Below are 19,961 nucleotides of genomic sequence, written 5' to 3' on the forward strand. Positions count from 1 at the left end.
GAGCTCTGTGTTATTCCCTTAACCTTTTTTCTTCCCTCCTTCACCTCATTGCTAAGCAACCATACGCACTGACACTTTTTGTCACCCTGTACGTCTACATCTCATTTTTTGATAATTCCCATCTAGGGTCACCGGAAGTGGATCTATCCCAGCATGAATTGGGTGGAAGGCAGGGAGCACCTTAGATAAACCCCTAGTCCAACCCAGGGCTGAAACAGATACACTACTCACAAAAAGTTAGGGATATTTGGCTTTTGGGTGAAATTTATGGAAAATATAAAAAGTTCACGCTACAGTGATATTATATCATGAAAGTAGGGCATTTAAGTAGAAGCATACACTGGTGATTTCCTCATCTCGAACAATTTCTTGAAACAAAAGCCAACAACAGTGGTGGGTATACCACAACAAAAAATGTCAGTGTCAATAACTTGTCATGTGCCCTTGAGCATCAATTACAGCTTGACAACGACGTCTCATGCTGTTCACAAGTCGACTTATTGTCTGCTGAGGCATGGCATCCCACTCTTCTTGAAGGGCGGCCCTCAGGACATTGAGGTTCTGGGGTACAGAGCTCCGAGCCTCTACATGGCGACTCAGCTGATCCCATAGGTTTTCTATGGGATTCAGGTCTGAGAAAGTGCAGGCCACTCCATCTGAGGTACCCCAGTCTCCAGCAGCTGTTCCCTAATGATACAACCTCGATGAGCTGGAGCATCAAACACCTGATGTGAATTTTGCCGTTAAACTCCTTGTTAGAGAACAGCAACTTGTGCAAAAAGTACTGAAACATTGAACAGTTGGACATGTGCATTCAAAAGTTTACAGAAGGTCACATTAAGTTCACCTGTAAAGGTTATAATGCATTTTAGGTTCATCCTGAAATTTCACCCGAAAGCCGAATATCCCTAACTTTTTGTGAGTAGTGTATATAGATATATAGGCAATCAAGGCCTCCAATTCTGACTTCCAGAAGTTTCCTTCTAGCCAAAATTTTGCAGTGTAGATCAGTGGTTCTGAAATGGGGGTACGCGGACCCCTAGGGGGATGTAGGAGTACCGCAGCACGTATGTGAGAGTTTTTAAAAACTGTTAATTTAAAAAATATCAGTCATGCATATTCCCTAAAATAATTAGCTCATACTGTAGTAAGTTCAATAAAAAATGTAAACGTAAGAGTGATAAAGCACATTTTATATTCAGTTTTCGCTTCGGATTTCCTCAAGGTGTCACGTGTGTTTAAATCAGCGAGGACGTTTGTTCACTATGACCAGGAAGCCAAGACAAAAATCTAGAGAATGTATTTGTGGTTGAAACGTAGCAGCGATACAGCTGAAAACACAGAGAAAGAAGGAAAACCCAAGCCAACAAAATCTCCTCCTTTCCTGAAAAAATATTTCCAAGGGGGTACATTATTGGAAAAAGTCTGAGAACCACTGGTATAGCGCACCGTTCAGATCTGCCTAAACACTCAAATAGTTTGAAGAAAGAAAAAAATTTAATAAATGCATCACCTTTCTGGTTTAAAGCCACAGTGAGGTGAGGAAAAGTGCAGGCTTGGCTGTGTTAATGGCAGTATGGAAGTCTTTATCTCCGCTCCCTGTGCTCTTCTGGTCCACAACACTAATCCATACCTGCTGTTATCAAAAACAAACACCTTGATGCTGACGCCATCCTGATCACTGATGTAAATGGTGACTGCAACAGCAGACAATTTGTGTCATGATGGAATGGGCAATCGATATAACGGCGAGAGATGGGTGCTACTGGAGTACCAAGTAATCAAATGACATCTGGATTTATTTGTACAATAATGTCATGCTCTCTGGGCCTGCAAATATGTCAAGAGAGCGCTGTGTTGAAGTTTCTGGGCGTTACGTTGTTGGAAATGTTAACAGCAAAGGTGATTCAGTTGAAAACTACTGAATGATTCACAATGAGATCATAATGAATCAGTGTGCCTGGTGAATGCATGGTTAAGCCTTCCATTATGTGGACCAAAATAGCAGGATGTGACTGAAAGATAGCTGTATGCTGCGTCCCAGACATATTGGAAAGTCAAAAATTCTGACTTCCTATGAGGAGAAATACAATGAAATGACCTTTGAAGCAAAACTGGACATTGAGTGTTGAGTGTGGTGAAATATGGTGGTGAAATATCCTCATTAATTACTCCATGCTCGCCTGGGCTGCAATTTATATCTCTTCATTCACATCCATATTGCAGCAAAACAGCTCCCAAAATAATACTACATACAAACATGAACAAAGCAGATTATGCCATAATAAAAAAAAAAGTCCCAAGTCTTGAATCTTATGCATAGTATTGGATGCACAGTTGCAACAACAATCAAAGAAAATAACAGCACTCACAGGTCAATATTCTTCTTTACTGTTGACATGAAATTAACATGTTTCAGCTATAAGCCTTCATTAGTGATGCAATGAAGGCTTAGGGTTAGGGTTAAATATCGCTAAAAAAATTATATAAAAACAAAACGTGGATGGCTTCAACAACTCTAAACGTTTTCAGTACTTTTGTATGTTTGTGCAAATAAACAGCCCACACATATATGCTGGCCATGACATGACTATGGAAAACCTGAGATATGAGAACCGAGCCATCCAGTACATTAAACGGAACTCAGTTTATTGTCAAGGTATATTGGTATCATAGGGAAAAAGTCTTTAAGAAAGTGTAACTGTGCATTTTATGTTTCTTCAGTGCCTTCAGTACAATAAAAGCCCCTGTCTCCTGGTAAACCGTAAACAATAGGGCTTGGATTATATGTTGATTTCCCAATTCGATACTGTCATGATACTTGGGTACTGATTCTTAGGTATTGTGATTTCATATTATGATTTATTGCCATTTTTGTTTTTTGACTGTGTCTTCTAGATTATGGATGTAAAGTTTCATGAGGCTGATTTTCTTGAAGGTCACAATAGGGCATCTTATATAGTAATGTTAAGTTTCAAAAAATGGTCTCACTACAGTGAAATAGCTAACATCATCACACATTAATCAAATGTGGCTCATTAAATCCACAAGAGGCTCAGGTTACCAGTCAAACCCAATTTATGCAACTCCAAGACTGTTTAGGCCTCAGTCTGAACAAATACACAATTTTACAAAGGCCAAAAGAACACATTTGTACTGCATACAAAAACCTGCATTGTTTGGGCCCCAAACTGCATGGGAGTTGCATATGGTGGGCGTGTCTGCAAAGAGGAGACCAGTGGGTGCCCAGAAAACCCATTTTCATTCAGATATCTGGAGGTCAGAGGTTAAGGGACCCCTGTGAAAATAGCCATGCCGGTTTTTCCCTCACCAAAATTTAGCCTAACTTTGGAGCAATATTTATTTGCTTTGCCGACAAACCTAGCATGACATGCTTGGTACCAACAGATTCTTTAGGTTGTCTAGTTACATATGATACGAATACCAATAATCAGATTTCTTGTTTAAATGCTTCACTAAACTACTACTAATACTTTCATATCGCCTTAACACTCCCAGCTGTGTATAATTACAACTAAACCCCTTTCATGAACATTTAACTCTAATTACTTAATTTGGGGTTAAACCACAAACTTGGTTATATTACAACAGGATCAGTTTTTAATTATGCAACAGAGCTCTGCATAATTTTAAATCTGCATTTGAACATTTGAAACCTGGTTTTGCCCAACTCTGATTTGAACTACTCCTAAATTAAATTAATTTCCTTGTTGGTGCAACACATCATTAGAGTTAGAATCATATAAATGTGAGTCAGTGGCAGATATTCTGTGGCTTGAATGTTTCTTTGCAGTTGTCTGACTGTCTTTCACCATTATGGTTTTTAAATTCAAAATGCAGGATAGTAGTTTATCAGAGGATGGGAGCCACACCACATAATGTTAAGCAAAGATTGTCACACATTCATAAATCCGTAGTTGTAAAGACTGATCTCAGGATTTTTTTAAGATTCCATACCAGATTGTTAAAATGGAGATCATGATTAATCAGAAAGTCAGTGTTTTCATCTGGGCCTAGATCTGTGCTTTACATATTTGTACAAAACGCTGAGATCGTTGTGACACTGCTGTGGCAGGATCTTCTGCACCGGTATGTAAACACTCTGTACGGCCGCAGAGTTTTTTTTTTTTTTACCAAATGCCTCAATATCAACATTGTGATTATATTGTAGGGATGACTATTGCCGATTTCACAAAATATTTAACAATAAGATTTTTGATAAACACTAATGTGTAAAAGATGATCAGTCAAGTAGAGGTAAATGATAGAACAGCTGCAGCAATTCAAAAAACTATGTCGAAAAAAAACGATGTCACAATATCACATATCACAATATTATGATATCCAAAATCCCAGATGATTTGTAGTCTTATATCACAATATCAATAAAACATCCATTTGTTACTCAGCCCTGTTCTCAGACTTGATTGACCAGTTGTTGAACTCAGTTGTTTGCCACGTTACAACTGATTGAGAAATCAGTGACCCTGTTACTACTGTGTTTCATATTGAAATGGTATTGGGGCCTGCTTCTAGTCAGGAAGATGTGTTTGAATGGTTTATAAACGGAACACACTCGGTTTTACTGAATTTTTAATATTAACGCTAACATGTCATTTTAACAAACTGGTATTATCAACACTTAAATGCACATCTAACAGACCCTGTGCCCTCAGTAGTGGAGGAGGCATTGTGGCCCACAGGCCTTGTTAACTGTGTCTTGATGTGAGTGCTTGCTCCCCCATACCAGCAATAGTTCAGCCCGTCTTACTCTGAAAAGGGTCTTAAATTTGCTCGTCTTCGTTATAAGGAAGGACAAATTAGATGGGTATTCCAGGGGACTAAACATGGCAGTGATGGAGATCTGTCTGGGCTCTGGTAAATGTCACGTTAACACCTTTAATATCGGTCCTCTGATTCTCCTGTAGACTGATTCATATGCCTCTGTGTCACTGGACCAACTCTCCAAGGTAGTGTGTCTGAAATGTGCTTTGCTTTTCCGGAAAACATTTCTCAAGCAAACACCTTGTGCTTTTCTTGAGATTGTTAACCTTTTTTCCTGCTTTCATCTCTCCTTGTTGTGTTTTAGACTGCTAACCTGGCTGACACCAGTGCATCAGAGCAGGACAAGATTAAAGCTGTGATCTCTCAGGCCAGCTTGTCAGTATATCTACACCCACATGCACTGTATAATTATCCTTGTCCCACTTGTTTTTGACCACATAATTATCTTTAAACATGTACTCCACCCTCATAATCTATCTGGAGTTGCTTAATCCATCATGTACTTGTCTCCCAAGTTACTCCAAGGCAGCTGGACCTCCACCTGCTCACTATATCTGCGTCCGCTGTGGAAAGCCTGGCCATTACATACATGACTGCCCTGTGCATGCGGTAACTATTAAGTATAGACCCAACAATACTGCATGTATTGGAACATCACAGGATGGTGTTATCAACATTACACTGTGCTGCAATTATCCTACTGTGAATATATTTTTATCTGATTAATCATTAGGGCCCGAGCACTGTCCCAGTGCGAAGCCCTATTGTATTTGCTTCGGGTTTTTTAGGCCCTCGCCCTCCCTTAGGGAGAAGGGCCTATTGTTTTTGTACCGTTTTTTCTTCTCCTTCTTTATTATTATTACGTCGCTTTGAGGCTTAATTTGACCCCCTAAACATGCTCAAAAACTCACCAAATTTGGCACGCAACTCAGGTCTGGCGAAAAATTCGATAAAATGGCAACTCGGACCCCCAAAGTGAAAAAATGGGCTCTCTAGCGCCATCTAGGCACACTAAATCGGCCGCTGCGGCCCACAAGAACGTGATAGAAAGACCAAACCAGCGCCGAAACGTAGGTCTCATCAAGGCCGAGATTTCACGCGCTCGCCCCCCAGACCTGAAATCAACAGGAAGTCCGCAATTTGCCTTTCAAAGTAAAAGTCGGGCCCCGAAATTGCGCGTTGAACAAAAATTATCTCCTCTGAGGCCGTAAATCGTGGCGGCTCAAAAAGCTAATACATGAAAGAGGATAGAGTGCTGAACAAAAGTTGCTAAAGACTTCGTCATTACTCGCTTAGTTTTTAAATTATAAGCCCTCGAAGTCGGCAACGCCGACTTCGAGGGCGTCGTTTTTTCCATGGAGTTTGGCGTGAAGAGGCGCACACTTGGTGCTAATTAGGCCCGTGGCGTCTAAAGTAAACGTCGCACGGCTTCGAAACCTACGCCGACGGAAAGAGGACGAAAATTCCTACAAAAATATGAAATTAATTTTTAAATTGGAACAAGTTTGTGGCCGCGGTCAAGACTTTTCGACCATTTTGGACCCTGGTGTCCTCTCCTCTGCACTCTGCCCGGTCATGTGACTCACTCTAGGCAACGGACAGTTCCGCAATACACACCCATTATAAACCGTCAGCGGGAGCAGAGAAAACAGTCAAACTTAAACTGCCATAATTCAAAAACGGTACAAGATAGCAAAATCATGTAAATACAAGATTTATAGAGCAGAGTCTTGTGCCTCGTTTAAACTTTGAAAAAAGTCTGTAACTCAAACGATGTCCGAGCGGCGTTACCTCAAACATGGGTTGGTTTGATCGATTTCTCCATTGGATTGAATGAGGATTTCTCTGTGTGCCTGCATTTTGGTCTGATCATGACACAGCTGCCAGTACTCATGTATTAGCGCAGTACTCATGTCACTCACACACTAGGACATCCTGGGCCTTTCAAAATAAAAGCCCAAAACTCTTTCCAACTAAAAGCACCAAAAAATACCCTTACAAATGGGAAAAATGGATAAATTGTCTGCACTTCAATGACACAAACATCATCACGGATCGTGGCGGACCGGCACCGGTGCGAGGGCCGACCAACGCTGCTTGCAGCTTTAATTTTATTTTTATTTTTTTATTATTATTATTATTATTACGTCTCTTTGATGCTTAATTTGACCCCCTAAACATGCTCAAAAACTCACCAAATTTGGCACGCACGTCAGGTCTGGCGAAAAATTCGATGTGTGAGTGAGTGTGTGTGTGTGTGTGTGTGTGTGTGTGTGAGTGAGTGAGTGTGTGTGTGTGTGTGTGTGTGTGTGTGTGTGTGTGTGTGTGTGTGTGTGTGCGTGTGTGCGTATCTCATTACACTTAAAATAAGACATGATCAGCTCAGAAATAACTTGTCTTTCGACATTTTTCACTTGTTTCAAGTGAAAATCTACTTGAAAATTAGCTTGAAACAGGAAACAAATTTTGCCAATGGAACAAGCAAATTTTTCTTGTGTCACAAGGAAAAATGTGCTTGTTCCATTGGCAAAATTTGTAGTGTAATGAGATATTTTGACTAGAAATAAGACATTTTTACTTGAAATAAGACAAATAATCTTGGTAAGATTTTGACTTTTTGAAGTGTAGTGCTACTCATGATCTCATTTAAAATAATTTTTTAAAAATCTTTTTTTTTTTCTTCATCTTTTTATTTCACAATGATTCCGCAACAAAAAATGTCCGCTCTGATACAACATCAGTAACAGTAATTTTTTAAAAATCTGTTAATACAGAGAGGTGTATGCGCGAGGCAAAAAGGAGCGTCCTCCGTTTGTTCCTTGGGACGAGTTGCCTTCTGAGGATAAGTCTGAACTGATCCCTGATGAGCTACAGTGTCCCATCTGCAGCAAGATGATGACTGACGCTGTCATCATACACTGCTGTGGAAACAGCTACTGTGATGAGTGTGAGTTCATACACGCTCCCAGAGGGCAGTCATTATATCACTAAGTTTTACTTGTGTAGATCTCAGAACACATAAAAAGGGATCAATGAAAACAAAAGATGATGTAGAAATTATTTAAAAGATACTGATTTAGTCAGTTGTGACCAGTTGGGCAGATTGTTCCAAATTCAAGAGGGACTGATGAAAATGAGGCACTCGTTTTCAATCTGGGGTTTGGAACAGCCAGTTGGAACTTGTCTGAGGTTTTAAGCCACTGATGCTTCTTGTAGAGTTAAATCTCTGTAATATCGCTTTTGTTTTTGCCAGACTCATCCATGCGTTAAACATGATTTGTAAAATCCTGAAGGAAAACTCTTGAACAGTGTTAGGTAGCTACAGGTATTTAATCTTTAATCTCTGGGCCTACTTTGTTGTTTGGTGTATTTTATTGTATTCTGTTTTATTCTCCTGGATAACAAGTTGAATATCAATGACTTGTTGTCAAGGTGATATTTTCAGCTCATGTGCAGTTGAGTTTGATGACAGAAAAGGTTGCATATATTTCAAACAGGGATGATAAATTGCAGGTTTTGATCTTAGTCCCTCAGAATCAAAGAGCAGGAGCATCTTTTGAAACACACAATTTCTCAGTGATATTCAACAAACAGGAAGGAAATAGGCTTCACAAGTGTGAAAATGTTTTTGTCAGTAGCCACAATAGACCAGCCCAGTGCAGCTGACAAGACAACAACCCTCAGGGGGTTGTTGAAAATCATTCTGGGAAATGTTGCAGAAGAGAAATAGAAGTATGTGATGCAGGTTGAAGGAATGTGTCCGTCATGCAAGTAAATTATAACACCTTTTCAGAGAATTCTTTGAACGGGCCCCCTGGTAGCTTCCTTAGTAGAGCATGTACCATCTATCAAGGCTGAAGCCTGACCACAGCAGCCTGGCATTAAATCTGGCTCAGGCCCTTTGCTGCATGTCATCCTCCCTCTCCTCCCTGCCTTCCTTGTCTCTGTCTACTGTCACTATCAAATAAAGCAGAGATGCAACAAAAGGAAAACTCTCTTAATAATAATGAGCATCACTAGTTTATATCTAACAATAGGGGAATTTGTTCCTTCTAATGAATGTGAATGTTCAGTGCACTGAATGTAAAGTTCCCAGTTAATTTAAAAAATTTATTTTGTGTGCTCTCAGTTATCAGGGACTTCTTGTTGAAAAGAGAGGAGCACATCTGTTACACCTGCCAAGAGTCTGGCATGTCAGACAGCCAACAAGGCTCTTCGCCAGGTGACCCACTCATACATACACACTCTGAAGTTATATTCCTCAGACAAAATGATGAGAGAAGTTGACTAGAGGATGTGTGGCACAAAAATCTGTGGAATCATTCCTGTCCAAGCATGTGTTCCCCCTCCCTTTTGTCCTGCAGGCCGTGGATAATTTTAAGAATGGGACCTGTCACAAACAATACGAGCATGAGCAGCAGCAGCAGCCCTGCCACGCCTGCAAATAGTTAAGACTTGGGTCTCCAGGCAGCAGGACCCGCTAGTGGGCAATATGTCTCACCTTTCTCCTGCTAGCTTCGTACCTGCCACCACTGTCCCTCCTCCAGCACCAGGACTGTCCACTCAGCCCGCTGGTGCTTCTCCTGGTGATGCACAAGAGCTTGCAGTAGCACCTACAGCTGCACCTGCAACCTCACTTGCACCTACACCTGCAGACAGGTAAGTCTGCCTGGCTATAGGATTTCTTTTGAAGTTTATCAAAATCCAGTGTTGTCATTCTGTCAAGTGACTCTCTCCCTCTCTGTCCCTGTTTCTTTGTCTGTGTCGGGCCTTACAGAGCTCAAGGAGTGCACGTTCCTCCTTTCCTCCAGACAGCTGTGCCTCCAGCGATCTACCCAGCACCCATCGTGCATCCACCTCCTTCACTGCGCAACCCTCCTCCCTTCTCCTCTGGCCCTGGCCTCATCCCTCCACCAGAAGTGCACCAGCCCCAGCCTGTTTATGCCTGTGGACCCACAGGTTTCTACCCACCCTGGGATCCTCCTGGTACCCAGCCCCCTCTTGGCTCCATGCCAACGTCACACTGCCAGCCCCCCCTCTCCAAGGAAACTTACTACAGGCAGCAGCACTACCATCAGGACGAGTGAGTTACTTCTATGTCTGTATGACTCTCCAAACAAGTACAATAGCTACAGATTGGAGATAGTGCATGATGTGGAATATTTGATTTGCACAGTTAGAAGTGATGTTCATTCACTTGAATGTGATTAAATGTAAAGTGAATGTTATTAAAGGATGGGATTATGCATTTATTGTGCAATTAAAAGAATAGGAATTTTAACTGGAACCGTGTGGAATGAGTTGGGTGCTTAGTCTTTGTTTCTGTCTTGTTCAAGGTCTAACGGGTATCAGCACCCGGGCTCAACACGATTCCAGGTGTGGCTCTCCTGGTGCATACTGGAGCCGCAGCCCTGATGGCCGAAAGACACCTCCCCCTGAGTTGGCACCCAACCAACTGAAGGGTCATGGAGGCCGTGGCAGCAGGGATATGGTCACAGATGGGCTTTCCTCCTCATTGCCCAGAGCTGACTCTCCCCAGGGGACGGGAAGAAGAGGAAGAGAAGAGAGGAACCCCGTCTTTCCAGCAGCCTACATCCTCTTCCTCCTCAGGAGCCAAGTCCAGCACTGAAATGCTGAAGGACAGAGAAGTAAAGAGGAAGAAGAGAGGACAAGAGGCTCCACCTTCCCCAGCTGACAAACGGAGAAGAGGAGATAAATGGAGCTTTATATTGGGCTCCCCGTCCAGCAAGCTGATGAGAACAGAACGGTCAGGCCACATCTCTCTTCAGGCCCAGCTCCTCAGTGTCCCACCCGTCAAACAGAGGCCTGGTCTTTTTCCCACTCCAGACGCAGACAGACGGACCATCAGACCTCTCATGGACCCACAGGTACCAGACACTGGGACACACATGCTTACACATCACCCTTCAAAAGATTGGAATCACTGAAAAAGTTTTCATGAGTTTATAAGAAACTGGTACATTTTTCTGGTTGCACTAAAATTATCTAAAACTAAAAAAATGTAGCCATGACAATGATTATATTGCAGAACTCTTTTCTTTTTTAATTCAGTCTTTCCATATTATTGAAAAGCCCCATTTTTAGCAGCCATCACTCCAGTGTACTAACAATACACAGGTCTTGGTGCACTGCACAAAGTGTTGGAATGGGATGGGAGTGATAAGAAGATGTTATCAGTTGATGTGTTAGGGACTGACTGAACCCATCAGTTAACATTTTAGTCTTCCCTTTAAGGAAAGTGCACAGTGGCTTTTTGGTGAAAACCAACTGCACAAGTGAGAGAGTGAAAGAGAAGGCATAAGGCAGAGCTGAGAACCATCTTCTCCACCTTTCTTGTCCCTTTCTTTTTTTTTTTTTTTTTTTTTAAATATAAACATAAATTCATTTCAGCAAATAAAACACCATTATGCTCACTTTTCCTTCTCATCTAAATAGAATGGGCAATATTTATATTAATAAAATGACTAATAGCCAAACCATGATTTTGTTTTTAAAATAATCATGATATAAAATGTATCAAAGTTATGTTTACATTTGCATCGACACCACTTATGAGGCTATTTACATTTATTGTGTACATTCTTGATTATCGTTAACAATATTCAGGATGTGCATGACAAATCGGCTTGTCGACTAAATGGATCTGCTCTTGCAAGTTGGCATGGAAATACTAATGAAGTTAAACTATTGCTTTTTTCTGATCTGTTCCTGTGGTATCAACGGGTGGTCACTCAGTGTTATTAGAATTCCCGACAGAGCTGTGGACACGCCCACTTGGTTAAATTTAGGATTATGGTTGGGTGAGGGTTTTTTTTCTGACCAATCATGGCGCTTTGTGGCTGCATCTTGCAGAGAACAGTGGGGATTCATATTAACGCTGCCACTCAGGCAAGGGCAGGAAAATGGCATCTGCTGCATTTAAATTTGTCATTGTAATATTAGATAAAACATTTCAAATGACTTTTATATCCACACAATCTTTTTTTTTTCTTCTGACCACGTTTGTTCTGACAGATTGGAATATGCTCAGTTTTGACTGCTTTCTGAGTGTTTTCTTAATTTAGACTGGTCATGTTGTCTGATAGAAAGTTAATGTTTAACTGTCAGTGAAATTAGTCATTGTGCACATCCATAAGCAGTACAGGTTAAAAATCTAAATGTTGTAGAGCAAATTCAGTTCAGATGATTTGTTATATTAAAGACAACAGAGGACATGAAAAAAGGTAGGAAAAAGAGAAAATGGCAGTTTCTGATCTGCATAAAATGACAAAAAAAGAATGCAAGAAGGCTGCAGCAAGTGGTGATCTTCATCATTTTAATGTCTGCAAAATGTGGAGGACATAATTCTTAAACAGTCTTCTCTGTGTGTGTCTCCCTATACGTAAGCAACTAGTTGACTACCTGATCTACTTGGGCAAATTGAGTTCTTAGAAGTCCTTAATGACTATAGTTGTAATTTAGTTCTAAATATAAACTGTTTTTGCAAGAAATCAAGTGACTTTGCTAACGTTTCACAGGGTAAAATAAGTAGGCTTAATAACCTCTGAAAGGCTGTAACGAAGAGGAAAAAGGCCACACCACTTGTGACAACTCTGAGAAGACGATACAGCTCAGATCTCCAAACAATCTTAGCCCTCTTCTCTGGGTTTCTAAGATGCAAAGATAAATCTGTAATAACTGATGATTAATGTGAGGGACTGAAAAGTATTGAAAGCAGGCAGAAAGGCAGCTTTGCTATGTACTACAGCACTCTAGAGTCTAGAAGATCAAGTGCCGTATTAAACATTTTCACAGTCAGGTCAAGTACCTGTCATAGTCTATAGGCTTTGGGTCTGCTATTTCAATCAACATGTCTGCATTAGACATGGGAACAAGTGCTTGAATAATTATTTGTAACCACCTACTCAACTAGTAAAATACTGCTTGAAACTCATTCATTTTGCTTGTGTCAGACAGAACAGAAACAAGCATGAAACCACTCAGACCCATGGCCTGTGTGTGCCTGTTGTTTTCCAAAAATCAGCAAGACCAACTCGAAATGGTTGCTTCACATGAGCAATAGCATGTAACAAGATAGATAGATAGATTATCAACTACAGTACAACTTTGACGAGTGCCACTGTGGCATTTCCTGGTTGTACACAGACAGTGTCAACCTTGACTTGGCAAGCGTCTCATGAAACGTCCTTTGCAGGTCGTCCATGAGGGTGACCACTAGGAGTGGGACTTGTACACGTGTACATGTGTACGTGGTTAGCCAATCATAAACCTTTAGAAAAAAAAAACACTAACCGCGTACACGTTTTTTCATTACGTGACATCATTGTATATGTGATCGCGGGGCACAAGGCGCACCGGTCTGTGCCGAGCTGAGCGCAGCGTGAGGCTGGTGCCGCCATCCGTGTGCGCTGCGGCCAAGTTGAAAATTTTTAACTTAACTAACCCTAACCCTAACCCAGCGCATAGCACGGCCCAAACCACGTGCTATGTGAAAGTTTTTAAGGGTAGCAGCACAGGCTCAATGGTAAACCACCTGCAGTGGAAACACAGGAATAGCCTGGGGACAGAGCCTGGTGTCAGTGCAGGAGTGAGTGGAGGACGACAACAGCAAGCTAGCATTAAGGATTTAATATCCAGAAAATGTGACAAGCCACAAAGCCAAGCAATTAACAACTTAATTGCGGTTGCGGTTGCGACTGTGTTATTTGAATGGTGACAGTGCCCTCTAACGGTTGTATAGCGGTCAAAATCCACCAACTCTGAAGACACGTGTACACGTGTACACCCGCTAAATCTCTCTTTCTCTTGCAGTTCCAGCTCAACCCACAGGGTGGGGCTGTGCAATATGATGATACATATCACATCGGTATAAAAATGTCTATTGTTCCATGTGATGTGTTTGTTTTGTTAAGTCACAAATCAACTCCTTTACGTAATACAGCAGTTTAAGTTTGTATAATTTGGATGATGCTTTACATTCATCTGCAAAGCCTGCATGACTGTAGGAAACAGAAACTGACTGCATAACATACATAATAACACAGCTTAATTTAAATCTTGTGTCCAAGTGTTGCCATAGCTATGCTGTAATGGTCTACAGTGGTATCAGCAATTGTTCTGAGTGAGAAAGTCTGTTTTACACTTGTTTTACACTGGACAGCAGTGTCCAGATTTACGCTTAAGAAGCTCAGATAAAAACAAGAGAATTTATGCTTGCAATAACTGAAACAAAAAGTTCACTCCAAATTGATGTTTTGCTTCATTTCTCACCGTGATTTTAGTGACTCCTTGCAGTCTGTAGAATTTGGGGATGAGTTGGCAACATCAGAACAGAACCAGTTCCAGCTGGTTGACAAGATGTGAAAACAGGCATCATGTTGTCCTCATCAAACGGCACAAAACCCAGAACAGGCGTAAGGGAGTCTAGCTGATCTCAGCGGCCTTGCATTGCCTTACATGCAGTTACAGTTTTGGAGTAAATGATGGAAGAAATGTCCCTCCATATGCATTCATGGCACTATTTTTGCTTGGGAAAAAATTGTGCCAGCATCAGGAAGCATGTACAGATGGCTGATAGACTTCTTACATCATTGCACTTCTATTTTGCATGTGGAATTTCATTTTTGTTACTGCTTAATTGAAGATTTGCGCAAGGTTCACAATTAAAGGATAAAAATATTCAAATATAATGAAGTACCTTTTATTTCAAACACATAATTCAAAAAATAAAAAGAAATTGGCCTTCCATTGTGGTCTTTTATATACGAACTATTTATTCATATAACATATAGAAAATGTGCTATATTGTGATATGTATCATCATCAGGATATGAAATGATTTGCATCAGGATATGAGATTTAGGTCGAATCACATAGCCCTACCACAAGGTGGTGCTATAGCCTTCCTGAGGTAAGCTGAGCCTACCTACTCTTTAACAACCAAGTATTATTTTCACTTTCCATGCAAGATAGCGAAAAGCAAGCACAGCTTTATTGATTTGACTAATGAAGATTGGTCCAAATTTCATGCACAAATCCATTCTTTTTTAAAACGAGTACATTTTTTTAGACTAGACTAAATAACAAAATTTACATATCTAGTCTGCATACAAATAATTTTAATATACTCTAATCCTTATAATTACTGTAAATGTAAATTTTAATTATTGCATTGATATCCTTGAATTTTCTATGTTCTTTGTTATATTATCTTTCTTTGGACAAACAATTTGTGGATTGTGGACCACAGCAATTTTTTTTCTCGATAAGAGTGCTCTCAACTACTCATAAAACTTTCTCTTACCGTAGAGAAAAGCAAAAACACAAAAGTGCTGGCAAAACCAGAAATAAATCGCTATAAACAGGAATTGGTGAATAGGAAAATAAGAAGAAGCTCGTTTACACATTGCCTTTTACGTCTTGCCCAATAATTGTTGTTGTATTTCTGCTATAAGCAGAATGCTGTGGAGTATTTACTTTGTGAATAACTAATGTGTATGTGCATCTGAGATCTAATTCAAAGAATGGAAATCTTCGATATTAAGCTAATTTAACTTTTTTCTTCCCTTTTCTTGTCTCCTCTCCTGTCCTCTCGTGCTCTGTCGTCTCCTCTCCTCTCCTTGTGCTTCCAGTGGAGTTTGTGCTTCCAGTCTCTTCCCTATCCTCAGTATAGACGGATTGTTTCTAGAAGGTGTGTGTGAAGTTGCCAACGAGTTCCACAAGTCACCATACAACGTCATTCTCAGCAGAGGTACACTCTTTGTCTTGGCAGCTCAGAAATATACTGCATCACATCACAAGTGCATGCCCACAAACCCCAGCTGCAGAAGGCAGATGGGGCCAAAACTGTCTTGCAGAATACTTGTAAACACATCCATTTATCGTCTTAACACAGTATAAAAAGTTCTGCTTTGAAGCAGTACTGTTGCCTGTGTCATTTCATCCTCCAGCACCTCAGCCAATGTTTGTTTATGTAGTATATTCCATATGACACAAAGTTGTTGTCACTAACAGTGTAACTTAACCATCAAAGCTAAATTCCACCTAAAAAGCAATAAATTTGCAAGCAGTTGTGGACTTAATGATATGGGTGCAGATGGGTATAGATGCTGTGTTGGGAGGAGGGGGTGTGTGGACATGAAAACGTTAGTCAGTTTAGTGTTCTTGCCAAATCACAGACTCTTGTGAATGTGATGATTGCATGAGGTGAACACAAACGAATGGTGCAAAACAGCACATTGCTCTGAGGAATGAAGGGACATGAAGATAAAAACAAGTCCTACAACATCAAGATTACATAAAAACCTTGGCTGAAGTTTTGCTGTCCACATGCTTGCAGAATGTTGCACAGCATGGACATGATTGACATTTTTAACTGACAGGCTTGAGAAATGGGCGGGTCTCTGGCTGTGTATTAGCTTGGTGTCAGTCTTACTTCACAGGTAGACAGTTTTTTGTCAGCCTGAGTAGTCATGTAGCAGAAACTCATGGTATTGACCATGGTATTCCTCAAGGAAGCCCTCTTGGCCCAGTTCCGCTTTCCTTACAGATGCTCCCACTTGGAAACTATAAATCATCACCATGTCAATTACCATTTTTAAGCAGATGATACACAGTTATTTATTTCTGTTTTGCCAGATGACCACAATGCACTGAATGTTCTTATTGCTTGTCTTGTTTCACTGACATTAACATTTGCATGGGTAAAAACCTTTTAAAACTACATCAAGAATTAAACCTAACCGAAAGCTGCAGGAGAAAAATTACCTTCAGTGTTTGGTGGTCTTGGGAAAGATTATTTTATTATGTTTACTTGTGAGTCCCATTCAGATTGTACATAGTCACAGTGTATCCTTGTAAACATGTAGTGTGAAACTGAGATGACAAGAATACAGGAAACACATTCAGCATCATTATATAAAAATTATTTTATATCACAGGTAAGTATTCTATGTATATTGTGTAAATAGTTTATATAATTGTACAGTATATTTTAATGGATGTTCAACAGATGGTATGAATTATCTATCACTGCTATATGTATATAAAATGTTACTGGCAATGAAATGTTCAATACTACTACAAGAAATAACACAGTTTTCATAACAATCAACAGCTAGCAATCTAATTCAAATAAGTTAGTGTACAGGGCCAACACAAATATGCATGCATAGTACTTTTAAGAGATCAGTTACAATTACTTACAAGCAAAGCTTCCCCAAGTGGAAGATGGATGAGGACTGCAAAAGGGTCACTAACACAAATGTTAAAAATGTTTAAATATTTTATGATTCATAAATCGTTTCTTAATAGTTTTCTATGGATATAGGTTGAATCATGATTCTCATGGACACATTAACTTATATGAAAATATCAGAGATTACTACAAGTCTGTCAAAACATCTGTGTGATGTGCATATGACTTGAAAAGCTACACAGAGAGCTGCTAATGTGCATGCTGAATGAGAAGATGAAACCTGCAGCTCTACAGCAAGTTGTAGCACTTTTGTAAAAAAAATGGTTGCCAAGATTACCATAGTTTTATTCACTCAGTATTTCTTGGAATGAGTGAATTCATTAATAATACACATTTCTACTCATGCAAGTGTAGAATTAGCATGAATTGTAGGGCTTCACACAAAGCCTTGTTGTGTTCCTAAATGGTGCCATGTGTGTTGTGTGTTCCTCATGCATACAGCCTCGAATATTGATTAACTTGGAAATTCACCATTGTTTACCACCAGTCAAAGCTAAGCCATGACGTGCTTATCTGGACAAATAGTGCCTCTGCTAGTCATCTGTACTCATTTGTACAATCGATCTGAGATTAATCTCGTTGGGCAAACATCCTCAGGTTCCAGAATGACGTAGTGTGGATTTTTCCACTTATTACAGTACATTTCCATTGTCTTGCTATTGTATTGTACATATATCTAACATACTGTACTTGTGAGGATAATGCTCAGAGGTCAGAAGCTACAGTATTTACACAGCTCCTATTTGCTTTTAACTGGTGGAAGCACTAGAATGGAAGCCTCCATCAACATCAGTAATGGTTAATGTGTGCTGAATGCTGAACAGAAATACACTGATTGAAAACCTGGCCTCTTCAATTATCACAAAAGCTGTGATTAAATCACTGATTGAGATCAGAGCTTCCAATCACAGAGTCCTGGTAGAAGAAAGTGTCTTGAAATAGCATGACTCTGTTTGATAATTGAAAAAAAGCAGCACTCCAGTGGTGAGGGCTGGTGTGTGGAGAGAGGACATAAGATGGATGACATAAAATGGCTTGGTTTTAAATATGGAAAATGTCACAATCACACATTTGGTGCAAAAGGACATAATGGGAAGCCTATGGTTTTGCCTTATAATCAGGGATGCAGTTAGCATCTAGCTGTGTAGTTTATTCACATTTTTATTTGAAGAAAAGGGTTTGCCAAATTTGCCTGACATGTAACTGACTTGTTTGTATGCTGTTTGTGGTTCAGCTCAGGGTAGTTTTCCATTCGGAGGTCATAGTTTACCCTTCTTTAGATTTACCAAGACATGATCTGGTTAGGCAGGTATTTGCAGTATTCATGATTTAAAATTATGCAGATATATAGCTTATTGAAAACAGTTTTATGATAGAAAATGTTGTGGACAGCAAGTTTCACATGCTCTACATAGTCATATCCTGGTTCCAGCAACCTGTACTAGTAAATCATTATTCAGTTGATGGAAAATAAAAAAACAAAACAAAACAAAAAAAAAAATCAAATACAAGTATATAAATGCAGGCAATTGTGTGTGCAAATGTGTGCTGACTTACACTCACTGGTAATCAGTTTTATGTTCAATTACTGCAGTGATTGCAATAGACCGTTTTCATAGCAACCATTTTGACATGAAACAGGTTAACACAGGTGTTACTAATGACATTCTATTCCATGTAAATGTTGCAGAGTCTTTCCAGTGAACCAGCATGAACAACATCAGCACCCTGGCACTGTTAGATTATTATATGAATAATCCATACTCCTTCCCAAATCCCATAACATGTTGAATTTGTCAGAACTTGTTTATATAACCCCACTATGTATTTTTTCTATTGCTTCTCTTTGTTTAATTAGTTATTTTCGGTTTGTGGCCATTTTTCTCTTCTGTTTCCTATCAGCATTTGCTGCTGCAACGACCCATTTTCCCCAGATGGGTTAATAGTCACATGAAAGGTACATGTTTACTGTAACTCAAACATAATAAAAGTCTCAATTTTAGACTAGGTTTACAACTATAGGAATCAGATTAAATACGAACATCTGTTTTTTCTGGATCTTTTCCCATTAGCTCATATTGTGCTGTGTATTCAAAAAAATGAGTAAACATTGAAACTTCACTTGTACATGTTTTACGAATGCATGTTCTTCCACTTTAACAGCTTATTTTGAAGTTAACTATGTCCATGCAAGTGGCTTATTTTATTTTAAGGCATTTTTGTTTTGACAAGACTTGTAAGAATAAACTGACAGACACAAGAATAAGAAGAGTGTAGGAAAGCTGGACCTTGATTAAACGTAACATAATGAGAGGTTTGTTGACTCTAAAACCAAAAACCAAAGCTTACTGGAAGATTTGAAAAGTTTTATATGGAGGGTGTGCCATGTGAATTACCACTGAAACTAGTTGTGAAACATAACTGAGACAGAACAAAAGCTGTTTTTTGAAATGTTTTGACTCAAAATGTAACAACTGTGAATCTTCAACTTAAAAAAGAAAAACAAAAAGAAAAACAAGTTTAAATGTCATGCTTTGGAATACATTTTATTTTTTAATCTGTGTGTGTACTTCCAGCTGAATAGTTTTTAACAGCTGGTTTGAATAGTCTAAGCTTGTCTGAATGAATGTGGCAATATGGGGGATATTTTGGTCCATCAAGCTGTTTGTCATCTGCTATCACTATGCGCTCTGAGGCAGTGACTCACAGGCCAGCGCTGGAGTGAACATGACTTTACACACTTTATTCATTCCTTTGTTTACTGTACTCTAGATGTTTGTGAGCCTACAGAGAGCCGATTCAGAGTTCACTGGCCCCCACCGCAGTCGCATGGCTCAGAATCACCATGTTGTCATATTTTCTTAACTCTCTGTCTGCC

At 39.7% G+C, this 19,961-nt stretch overlaps 1 protein-coding gene across 1 annotated transcript; it reads left to right on the forward strand.

The window, feature by feature from the left end:
• Positions 1-7,625: 7,625 nt before the first annotated feature.
• LOC115370653 (classical arabinogalactan protein 9-like) lies at positions 7,626-10,374 on the forward strand. Its single transcript, XM_030067762.1, has 5 exons — positions 7,626-7,753; positions 8,936-9,028; positions 9,171-9,465; positions 9,584-9,889; positions 10,143-10,374. The coding sequence occupies exons 3-5, from the start codon at positions 9,299-9,301 to the stop codon at positions 10,219-10,221; spliced, it is 552 nt and encodes a 183-aa protein (XP_029923622.1). The 5' UTR covers positions 7,626-7,753; positions 8,936-9,028; positions 9,171-9,298; the 3' UTR covers positions 10,222-10,374.
• Positions 10,375-19,961: the final 9,587 nt, after the last annotated feature.

Source organism: Myripristis murdjan, chromosome 13 (assembly GCF_902150065.1).
Source record: "Myripristis murdjan chromosome 13, fMyrMur1.1, whole genome shotgun sequence".
NCBI lineage: Eukaryota > Metazoa > Chordata > Actinopteri > Holocentriformes > Holocentridae > Myripristis > Myripristis murdjan.

Bases quoted from the DNA above. Each gene is read 5' to 3' on its own strand.
- LOC115370653 (XM_030067762.1), top strand. From the start codon at position 9,299: ATGTCTCACCTTTCTCCTGCTAGCTTCGTACCTGCCACCACTGTCCCT. The intron at 9,466-9,583 runs GTAAGTCTGCCT...CGGGCCTTACAG, and splicing joins GCACCTACACCTGCAGACAG to AGCTCAAGGAGTGCACGTTC. The intron at 9,890-10,142 runs GTGAGTTACTTC...GTCTTGTTCAAG, and splicing joins CAGCACTACCATCAGGACGA to GTCTAACGGGTATCAGCACC.